Source organism: Argentina silus (assembly GCF_951799395.1).
Source record: "Argentina silus genome assembly, chromosome: 4".
In the NCBI taxonomy this organism is placed as follows: domain Eukaryota; kingdom Metazoa; phylum Chordata; class Actinopteri; order Argentiniformes; family Argentinidae; genus Argentina; species Argentina silus.
The window spans coordinates 20,506,406-20,518,152 of record NC_139658.1 but is presented as its reverse complement, the minus strand read 5'-3'; the positions used below and the strand labels follow the sequence as shown (position 1 = coordinate 20,518,152).

The 11,747-nt window shown below is 46.4% G+C and overlaps 1 protein-coding gene across 1 annotated transcript; it reads right to left on the bottom strand.

Annotated features, from left to right (window-relative positions):
- Positions 1-274: 274 nt before the first annotated feature.
- rab22a (RAB22A, member RAS oncogene family) lies at positions 275-11,577 on the bottom strand. The gene is made up of 7 exons (XM_083667822.1): positions 11,366-11,577; positions 10,629-10,708; positions 9,977-10,058; positions 5,927-5,998; positions 5,479-5,585; positions 4,332-4,441; positions 275-4,188 (listed from the first exon to the last, which is right to left on the bottom strand). The coding sequence occupies exons 1-7, from the start codon at positions 11,399-11,401 to the stop codon at positions 4,091-4,093; spliced, it is 585 nt and encodes a 194-aa protein (XP_083523948.1). The 5' UTR covers positions 11,402-11,577; the 3' UTR covers positions 275-4,090.
- Between the last annotated feature and the right edge of the window lie 170 nt (positions 11,578-11,747).

Here is an 11,747-nt window from a genome sequence, read left to right as displayed (position 1 = left end):
CTCAAGTGTCATATTTATATATATAGCCTGAGAGTTGACTCAGTGAAAGGCTCTGTTACTGGAGCAGGACGACCCAATCATTACCCACAGTCACTGAATCCCCCTGGAGTTAGCACCTTAGCATAGCCTCCGCCAGGCAACCCCAGCAGACAACACACGCACACACACACACAGTATGACGCTTACACACACTCGCGCACAGGCACGCACGCACACACACACACACACACACACACACACACACACACACAGAGATACAGTATATGTACTGCACAAACATTTTTATTTGTATGTTTTTTTTATTAGTAAATAGCTTTACATTTCCCTTTTAGACATTCAGAAACACACTGGCAACAAGTGTTTTCAGGCATTTTTGTTTACAATCAATAAGAAAAGTATTAAAGCTCAATATGACATCTACAGGTGGAGTTTCAGAACATGTGGGGGTCTATGTTGGGTGGTCTTGCATCCCAGACTAAATATAATGGAATATAGTCTACTCAATCTACAGGGCTAAATAGTCATCGATTTGTGTGCAATAGACATGTTTGATGATATGTACATTGAAAAATACATAATTAACATGTCTCCACACATCCTCAGGGCCAGCCCGAGACGGTGGGTATTCTTCTGAACATTATTCATGCAGTCTTTCTATGACGCCCTTCATAACCTATGATAATGTCTCACAAGCAGAATGCAGAAATCTTGTCAAAAACCACACATCATCATCATCAGTAACGTTTAGACATCAAATAGTTATTCATGTATTACAGATAACCCATTAAGCATTAGAAGACACATGGGACAATGGAATAGTAATATTAAAGACATGAGGATTTTTACATGGCACAGAGAAGCAACACCGTCTTTTTTAAGAGAATCAGAAACAACCATCTGTACTGTAGAATCATCCAAGGCGTGTGGGTGTGTGAACATTACAATGAACCAGTTAAAAAGCTACATTAAGACCAGTTAAAAGGTACACTCTGGGATATGACGTCATAGCAAAAACAAGTAGGGCAACACTGCCGGAGACTTTCAAAAAACGGAGATGCAAGAGACAAGAGAGTACAGCGTGTTGCGATTTGAATGTGATCGGCGTATGCTCTCTGCCATCTAATGTCAGTGGGCAGTGAAACAACGCCCTTGTTCGCTCTTGTTGACTACGATATCTTTGATTGAAGTTACTCTGTTTTCACAGGCGTGACGTCATATCCCAGAGTCTCCCTTTAATGTAAGTATTACCAGTTTGCTGTAGATAAATAGCAGTCAGAATAGATGTAAAAACTTCACACATCTGCAGTAACATACCTATAAAGGAGGGGGGAAGGGTTATAGGTGCACAAATAGGTTTCTTTTCTTGAAAGTGCAGTTGTACACGTACCAGAGTGATCATTATTTCCTTTTTCAACAAATGCACTGTCCTGTCTCGGTAGACGAGGACACGTGTTCAAGCTATAATCAGCAACATTTGAAAATGCCACAAAATCATAAACAGGGTGACTAGTATAGGCCCCAGAATAATTGATGATCAGAAGGCAACAACATGGCATATCTATAACAACTTTATATTACCACCGTATCATCGACCCCTAGGAATTGAACTTGGTCACATCTCATCTCTGAGAGAATTATTGCACTGAAATGGTAGTAAAAATAATTCCTGATGAATGAACACACCAACATGCCTTTAACACAGATCATCACCGTCAATACTTATCTAAAAAATGCACCATGGCAAATAATACATAAAAAATAAAATAAAATAAAAAAAGACAACGAAGTTTAAGACCACTTAACATCTAAGACCACAGACACCAATTTTAGTAGACCACTTCTGGTTTTATCTGACCACGTAAACAAAAAGGGGACCAGGGAATTATTCTATCATCATCAATCTAAGTGTTGTAGGTTGAATCACTCAGTCACCATTTGAAGAGGACCAGGGAATTATTCTACCAACTTCGATCATCACCATCATCATCATCATCATCGCCAATCTCAGTGTTTAGGAGGTTTTGGAGGTTTTATCCCCCAGTCACCACTGACCTCCATAGGTCCAGGACAGGCTACAGAACAGACCTGGGACATCAGAGATCAATGTAGTGTGAGGTTTTAATACTTCTGTCTGTGTTTAGACAAAGAGTTCTACTACTCCAGATTCAAGCTTGGCTTAATCGGCAAGGTGGAGGTAACGGTGGGTGAGGGAAGGGGCGAGGGGGGACTGGTGGGTGAGGGAAGGGGTGAGGGGGGACTGGTGGGTGAGGGAAGGGGCGAGGGGGGACTGGTGGGTGAGGGAAGGGGCGAGGGGGGACTGGTGGGTGAGGGAAGGGGCGAGGGGGGACTGGTGGGTGAGGGAAGGGGTGAGGGGGGACTGGTGGGTGAGGGAAGGGGCGAGGGGGGACTGGTGGGTGAGGGAAGGGGTGAGGTCAGGCAGAGACTGAAACAGGTCCCTCAAGCAAAGCTGGGCTCATCCGTGCAGAGGAAGAGGGTTTGTTAGCAGGTCAGCATGTGAACTGACCGTTGTGTGTGTTTCTACTGTACACACAACCTTTCCTCTGCAGTCAGACATCAGCTCTCGGTGTGGAACTCTGGTTATTCCTGAGACCAGTCAGGTTTCCAGATACCACTCCTTTCATCCCTGGCCAGGCAGTAAAGCTATGTTGGATGTACAAGCCAGCGTGCGTTCTGTAAAAGAACCAGCAAAGAAAGATGAAAAATGTTTATGGGACAATTAAAGAATTGGCAGGACGTTGCAAAAAATCTCAAAATCACTCTCTCCTGTAAAACCGCAGTTATAGCCCAGCGAGGGATAGGGGAGGATGGAGGGGGCTGCCAAATAACACAAACAGTTAAAATGCCATTTTAGAAATACTGAAACACAATGAATACTGTAAAACCCCTGGCAGTAATCTGGAGTGCGCTGCTGTGGCAATTCATTTACGGAATTCCAGAGATTGGCTGAGATCTCCAGACTATTAAAGAGGAAATGTGGAAAACATGTGAGCAGTTGGAGAAGTTATCATACGGCACACTGTATCACTGGGGAAAGACTTGGTGCCTGGTTTTGTCAACACTAACTGAATATAAGCCTGTAAAACACCATCGCAGGGCTCTGATAGTAGAGGGTTCTCACTTCAGAGCTGAGACACAGTAGGAGGTGGCACTCGGACTAGGACGGTCCTGCCCCTCTCTCTGTAGGACGTTAGAGATAGTAGGACTGTCCTTCCCTTCTCTCTGTTAGAGATGGACAATATTAGAGGTAGTAGAACTGTCCTTCCCTTCTCTCTGTTAGAGATGGACAATATTAGAGATAGTAGGACTGTTCTTCTTCTCTGTTAGAGATGGACAATATTAGAGATAGTAGAACTGTCCTTCCCTTCTCTCTGTTAGAGATGGACAATATTAGAGATAGTAGGACTGTTCTTCTACTCTCTCTGTAACCATTAACCAGGCATATTGCCATCCCCCTTTATCCTCTAGCACTGTACTTGGTATGGTGGGTCTGATAATGATTCATAGAATGAGTGAAGATCATAGTTGGGCCTGGTCCTTTCAGAGGTGGAGAGAGAGAGAGCATCTCAATGGGTCAGCTCCAGTAACAGATCACTCCAGAAGACTAAACTAAAACAAGACTAGTTGGTGATTTTGGCACAATTAGAATATTCAAAATACTGCAGATCCACCATATCCTCTATTAGAAAATCAGCCGTGTAGAAAACACCCTGTATTTACTGTACAGCAAGAGAGGTACCACATGCCGCCTGTCTAATGATTTTGGACGACCAGAGTAGAGTGTAGTAGAGGAGACTGGTAGGGTCCCTATGCAGGAGTGCTCCTGCATAGGGAGCACACGCTCCAGGTCTCTGTGATACAGGGCTGGAGCTGTGGAGGCTGGGTACAGATGTTTCGGCAGACGGATAGATGGGGGGGGGCAGGGTTCGGGGGGGGGGCAGGGTTCAGGGGTTGGGGGTGTGGGCGGTGGGCGGAGAGTCACAGGCAGCAGAGGGGGGGGGGGGGGGGGGGCAGGGGGGACAGGGTTCAGGGGTTGGGGGTGTGTGGGAGGTGGGTGGAGTCACAGGCAGCATCAGCAGCAGGTCCGGCGGGTCTCAGACGGCTGGCGGCGTAGTTTGAAGCCCTTCCCTGCAGCCCCACCCCCTGCGTCCAGGATTGGGATACGCTGACCTGCAGAGCGACAGGACGCCCCGGAGGGGGGGGACAGGAAACAACATTACACACAGAGACCACTGCAGACTTAGCATTCAAACCATAAACGAGACAACACAAGCTGGTTGAAAACACACACACACACACACACACACACTTACTTATCTCTATGAAGACCTCGTTGATGTTAATGGCGTTCTTGGCGCTTGTTTCTACAAAGACGGCGTGGATTGAATCAGCGTAGTCCTTGGCATCCTTCTCTGACACCTCCCTAGCAAAACGGCCACAGGGGGGTGGGCGTGGCCAGGTATTAGAACATGGTGGTGGCGGTGGCCAGGTATTAATTAGAACATGCTGGTGGCCGTGGCCAGGTATGAGAACATGGTGGTGCATCTCAATAGTCTCTCCTTCACCAGCGCTGACCTGACAACACTTGATAGGCAAAAGCAATGTGGAGGATGTGTACGGGGAATTTAGTCTTTTACGTTCATGCAACTGATCGGGCGGAGAGGAGGAGAGGAGGCCAGAGATGCAACAGAGAGAGAGGAGGAGGAATGGGAGAAGAAGACAGAGGGGCTCCCGGCAGCTCCCATTAATATTAAGATTCCCAGTAAGATTTACTACCCATCTCTAGAATGTTCCGCTATATGTAGCGTGAGGCCCCCCAGGCAGCATGACCGTCACCTGATCCTCAGAATGCTCATGGCGTCGCACCACAACTACAACTATAGGCAGAGGAGCACCGTAATATGGGTTTCCCTCCTGACCTATCAGATAACAGACGATACTGAACTGTACCAATCCCCAGATGTAGTAAGGAGTAAGGGCTCATTGTAATGTGTGGAATGCAATGAGGAACGGTATCAAACACACGTGTTTATTACAATGAGCCCGTCCTCCGATTTCTACCTCCACCAGGGAAGATCTACCATGTTTCCTATGAAGACCCTAGAGAGGGTTGACCCTGGATCCATCCATTCATGTCATCTCTGAACACTCATGCCTCTCTATTATGACTAATAGGCAGTGGATTGTAAGGGATTGGATGGGTTTAATAATGGACCTCCAAGCATTAGTGGGCTGCTCTAATTCTGATGTTATTATGGCACTCTGGGTTAAAGTACTCTCATCCGAAGCCAATCTTTTCCCTGACTGGAGTATAAAACATTATCCATAAAACATGTTTTAATTCATTCTTTGGTCTTCTTTTATGGTGCAAAGTTAGGACAGGGGGGTGGAGGGTTAGGAGAGGGTGTCGTGTCGGGGAGGTTAGGAGGTGGGTTTGGGGGGGGAGGGGGGGGGGGTTACCTGGCGTCAGACAGGTCACACTTGTTGCCAGCAATGGCTACCACGATGTTGGGGGGGCCGTGTTGACGCAGCTCCTTCACCCAGTTCTTCAAGGTCTGGAAGGAATCCTGGGTAACAGAATTTAAGAGGTCTGGATTAGTATGATCTACAGTGTAGTCCACACATCACATATCTACTACTATAATGTAATGAAAAACATCTAACTATCTATAGATATCATCACAATAATATTAAGATACATCATGTATTATGCAACTTCAAAGGTTTAAGAGGAAACTGTTCTTGCCAAAGTTTCACAGCAGGCGGGCGCTTTGATAGATCAAACATTAAAGAATGCAAAGCTATTGGGGCAAAAAAGGTCAACACAGAAACATCAAAGACTCGATAAGGCAACCCATTTAATCTGTTTGTTGCTATTCCACGTGAAGGCTTAAATCAGGAACTGTACCTCTTTAGTGATGTCATAAACTATGATGGCGGCTGCGGAGCCTCTGTAGTACATGGGCGCCAGCGCTCGGAACTGTGGGGCGGAGAGGGAGAGAGAGAGAGAGAGAGAGAGAGAGAGAGAGAGAGAGAGAGAGAGGAGCAGAGATAAAACATGATAGTAACGTCCTGTAATCATTCTTCAAAGACAGAGGTTGCCCGCCCGCCTGCCCGCCCACCCGCCCCCCACCCCCACACTCCCAGAGAGGAGGGAGTGGTTGTCCCCCACCGGAGAGAGACAGAAACACAGATGAGGACGGAGAGGAGGAGAGAGGAGGAGAGGGGAGGAAAGGGAGGGTCTCTACAGCCTTCGACTGGTCCTTATCTCAGCTAAGAGATATAAGCTCTACCAGACCAGCTCTACTCATACACAGAGGTCAGGGGTCAGGGGTGCTGTATGCATCTGACTGTACATCATGATTAAACTGAGAGTATAGGCCAAGGACTCGAAGAGTTCATACACTTCAAAGACAACGTTACTGCTACAACTTGGCTCCTCTTAGAGGATCTTTTCTCAAGATGTCCGCCCACATGGGTTGAGCAAAGAGAACATAAAGACCACTAAAACAACATCACAGTCACAACTCATGTCCCTCTCTTCAACATCGCATTCACACATTACAGGATGTAGAAGTCTCATACAGTCAGACTACACACCACAACACAACTGCAGTCAGCCTACACACCACAACACAACTGCAGTCAGCCTACACACCACAACACAACTGCAGTCAGCCTACATACCACAACACAACTGCAGTCAGCCTACACACCACAACACAACTGCAGTCAGCCTACATACCACAACACAACTACAGTCAGCCTACACAGCATAACTACAGTGAGCCTAATGTACACAACACAACTACATTTAGCCTACACACCATCACACAACTACAGTTAGTAGACACTAACGCAACTCCGCCACTGTTGGTCTCACCATACAGGGTCTTTAATATAAACTGTGACTGGAGGATGAAAGGCAGCAGAAAGACCACTCTGACAAACCAGCGGGCCTCCTGTTCCAACCCTGAGAGCCAAGCGGTTTAGCTAGATCAGAGTATGGTGAACCTCTCCTCCTCCTCCACCTCCACCCCCTCCCTCCTCCTCCACCACCACCACCACCACCACCACACCCCCCCCAACCACCCCTCTTCTTCTTCCTCCCCCTCCCTCCTCCTCCTCCTCCTCCACCCCCCCGACCACCCCTCTTCCTCCCCCTCCCTCTTCCTCCTCCACCCCCCCCCCCCCCCCCCGACCACCCCTCTTCCTCCCCCTCCCTCCTCTTCCTCCACCCCCCACCCCCCAACCACCCTTCTTCCTCCCCCTCCCTCCTCCCACCCACCTCCACCCAGGCCTCTCACATGTGGGAGCCATCAGGAGAAAGATGAGCAGGACGTGTCACAACCAGTTAGCGTGTTCATATTTATTGAGAACTATACATTTGGTCTCCACCCAGCACATCAGCAAACTCCTGCCTAATCAGAACAGGCTGTGTATAATTCTCGTTCCATCGCTGGGGGAAAAAGCCCTGATGTTCGCCAGTTCTTGGTATTCTTTCTGGTATAATATTTTCCAAAAGCTTAAGAGTTCTGGCTTGAAAATACCAGTGCAATTAGCAAATGCCTGTTTTCATAAAACTCTAAATCAAAGGCATATTTCTGCCCTCTCCTCTCCTCTCCTGACTCTCAGTAGGTCAGAGTGGAAGGTCTATGAAGAGAAAGGTTAGGCTTCCCTAACTTAAACAACAGGTTATAACGGTTGGTTAGCTATAACAGTGTAGTTAACTACAACAGGTTAAAATGGCTATGTAGGCTATAAAGGTGGGGTTAAAGGTTACAACCATGGTAGGCCTAATCAAGGTAGGCTAAACAAATACTGAATGGTGAACCCAAGTTTTGGATACTGGTGACCAACCATAGGGCCCATCCTGGTAACTATGGCATGCACTGAGGCGTGGTGTTTCTGTGAGACATCCAGAGTCTTCCAATAACAGGGAAATGACCATAGAAGACTGATGTGTGACAGGACAAACCAAGCCAAGAAGGGAGGAGAGAACCCGACTCGGTGACTCAAGTTCGGCTTCACCTCGGGATAATACTCAATACAATTCCTCTCATGTCATTAACACATTTATACATGAAATGAATAATAATCAGAGGTGTCATGTATTAGCTAACGAAATAAAGAGATTATTTCTAAAACAAATACTGTAGGTAGTATATCTCCCTCCAAAACCCCTTGACTTGGCACGACGTTCGCTTCCCGCCAACTCCATTTTCCTTTACAATAAAAAGGGAATAAACTATGGAGCCTGCAATGACATGGTTACATCGGGAACACACACATTCCACACAATTATAGTTGTTACTGGCCCCGAGTCGAGCACAGGGAATCTAACTAGGGGTACTTGGCAGGCTGCTGGAAAGGGATGCCGTCCGTCCGTCTGTCTGTCTGTCTGTCTGGATAGTGTACCCTTGTAGCTAGCTGCAGGACAGCCAGTCCTGTGTGGTCTAGCCTAGCCCTGTAGCTAGCTGCAGGTCAGCCAGTCGTGTGTGGTCTCTGCCGACTGTGCCCAGGGAGCACTCACAGCTAAGCTAAGACTAGACCAGACTGTAGCGGAGCTCAGCGCTAGGCCAGAGACGGTGGAGAGGCCAGACCAGACAGATGGCCACGTACCAGAGTTGTAACAAAGCTGTTTTACTCAGCGTGGGCAGATTTGTTGGTGAAACTATGAGGCTGGTAGCCAATGAGAGGCTCTCCTCCATACCAGGTGGTGTGGAAGTAACCCTGCTGCATTCTTTAGAGGTACAGTAGGCTCCCTCGAGGCGCATGGAGATATGGTGTGGTCACACTTCTCTCTCTCTCTCTCCTTCACTCACTCTCTCTCTCTCCTTCTCTTTCTCTCTCATTCCATCTGCATACGGTCACGCTCTGCTGCTCAGACCAGACCATTTTACTCCCAAAAGGTTCTGATGGGCCAAACCTCTCCAGAAGCTTCTCCAAATACCACAACAGAGAGAACGGACCACCAGTAGAATGTGGCTACATACTATCTTACAGCTGTGGACCACTTGGTAGATTGGGTGAGAGAAGAAGAGAGGAGGAAGGGAGGTGAGGGGAGGGAGAGGAGGGAGAGAGAGAGAGAGAGAGAGAGTAGCAGAGTATGGAGAGATTGAGAGGAGGTTGTGCAAGTAGTGGAAAGGGAAGACAAAAAAGACAAATGGACACATCGTGCGGGTTACTGTAAATTCCTACATTTTGAGCTAGTTCCTATATTGAATATGTTATATCAGCAGAAATGTTTCACAGTGTACAAACGTGGCTAGAACCACATCATATGATATGACTCAGGTCCTGTATGATTTGAAAGACTGTCTCTATTTCAGTCCTGCCGCTTGTGTGGGCTAGAGACATGGCTAGAGACAGAAAGGGGGGAGGAAAGGAGATAGGAGTTCTTAAATCACGACAGACATATTTAAGTCATCTGCTAGACTAAGCAGATAGCATTGATCTTGAGAATGCAATCCCTTGACACCATCACCTGCCACTCAAACCGCTGATAACATAACCTGCCACTCAACTACAGGATGGGGCCTCCTGACATGACTGCAGCTAAGAGAGAGAGGGAGAATTGCCTGAGGACAGCCCAACATCGCCACCTATCACGAGTCATGAGTCATTGCAGTTGCAAGTGCTTGCATCCGTGTCTGTGTGGATGGAATAATATGGTAATATAGTTTCCCTGGTCCTGGATAGCTACAGAGTGTGCAGGCTTTTGTTCCAGCTAAGCACCGATCCACCTCATTCCACATATAGTACCAGGTCTTTAGATTCATCAGTGATGTCAGGTGCGTTAGTGTTCGATTGTAACAAAAGCTTGCACAGGACATGGGATGGACACCTCTGGTCTAATCTATAAGGATGTTTTCATGTGAACAAAGATATTGTAGAGACAGGGGGATGAGTTAATGTGAACAAAGATATTGTAGAGACAGGGGGATGGGCTACTGACCCTCTCCTGGCCAGCCGTGTCCCAGATCAGGTACTTGTGCAGCTCATTCTGATACTGCACCGTCTTGGTCATGAAGGATGCCCTGGGGCACAGGAACCACATCATACAGTCAGGCACATTTCAATGGGAACATGGTAAACTTAGTTTCTCTCTCTGGTCTAGACCAGTCTGAGTCTAGTCTAGAGAATACTAGACTAGACTCTGAGAGTTAGTCAGCATTGCATGACTTGAATGCAGATCAGACTGACGTCGCATAAAGAATGCATTCATTGAATCTACTGACCCCCAATTAGCTGCTACTGCAACCCGAATGCTTCCCATTCGAGTTGCATACAAATACATTGAGGGAAAAAAGAAAAACAATCCGCGGCACTGTATAGTTGAATTAAAGTCTGCTTCAAGATATTCAACCTGTTTGTTGTGTTTTTATTCAGTGATACAGTGTGCCGGTGTGTTTTCCTCAATGTATTTGTGTGCAGCTCAAATGGGAAGCAGTCGGGCTGCAGTTGCAACTAACCCCCCAATCATCTATGTGGAAAATGGGAGCAAAAGTTTAAGTCTGAGTGTGAAGTTACCACCTCTCAATTTTTATGAAATACACAAGGAACAACATCAGCCAGGGGCCTCGGAGAGCAGCCACAACAGAACTCACCCGATGGTTGGATTAATGTTTGGGTCAAAGCTGTCCTCCACGAACCTCCATACAATACTAGACTTCCCCACCCCAGTGTCCTGCAGGAAGTAAACAGGACAGTGATGTCAGCATCCTAACATACAAGTAAAGACCTCTTCATCCCCACTACCCCCCTGTACAGTTTCTCTACTGTAAATAAATACATAAAAAAAAAAAAAAAAGTAATTCTTCCTTCTTCTAGCATTGTGACAGCCAATGGCCCCTGGTCCTAGCATAGGTTACTTTTTCTTATGATGACTGATGGATAGATGATTCACTTACTTAGACAAATGTATTTGTTGTAAGTCGCTTTGGATAAAGGCGTCTGCTAAATGCCATAAATGTAAATGCAAAGTACATATATCAGCATCCTCTCTTAAACGTCCAAGTGCAAAGATTCGTAGATCCCTAATCCAGGAGTGACATCATCTACATAGCAAAGCCCAGCTGTCATCTCCGACACATCTGCTAGTGGCAAACGCTTGAGCCAAATTACACTTCATTTCACTGCAGTGCACACAGCAATGACTAAACCGATAATAGCTACGTTTAATCATTTTCATGGCTGTTAAATATCATTTGAGACCGTTCATGGATTGACAACTTGTAGCTGACAACTGGTACCATGTTATGGGTGGAATTGAGAGCAGGCTTCTTGACATGTAAAACATCAACATCATCAAACAAGAATAGACAGATAATCAACAGTGTCTTACCCCAAGAAGGCAAACTTTTAACTCTCTCAGCGCCATGTCGATCTCCAAATTGATGAGACGTTTATAAACATTCCAACCACTTGACTGATTGCAATATTATTGTCTAGCTAAAAGATGCTCAATAATTAGCCAATGTCAGCAAATAACTTTTTTCTTCATCAAACACACTGTATGACGACCATATAGAGATCAGCGTGAAACAACAAGAAATTCGCTTGTCAACTTCTTAACGTGAAGAATCACTTCTACAATTTGCCATCTTTAGATGTCTTCAGTGCAGGAGCTAGCTGAGCAGCTAACGGTAAACATCGGCTCGCATCGACTCCATCTTGAACTACACAGTCGAATGGGGTCACGTGACATTCCTTGTCCTTTTTTGTTT

What these genes read in the sequence shown, in the direction of transcription:
- rab22a (XM_083667822.1), bottom strand. Translation starts at nt 11,401, where the DNA reads ATGGCGCTGAGAGAGTTAAAAGTTTGCCTTCTTGGG. An exon ending in TTTATGACATCACTAAAGAG is followed by an intron (nt 5,586 to 5,926) that starts GTACAGTTCCTG and finishes TCTGTTACCCAG; the next exon opens with GATTCCTTCCAGACCTTGAA. An exon ending in CGAGGTCTTCATAGAGATAA is followed by an intron (nt 4,189 to 4,331) that starts GTAAGTGTGTGT and finishes GTCGCTCTGCAG; the next exon opens with GTCAGCGTATCCCAATCCTG.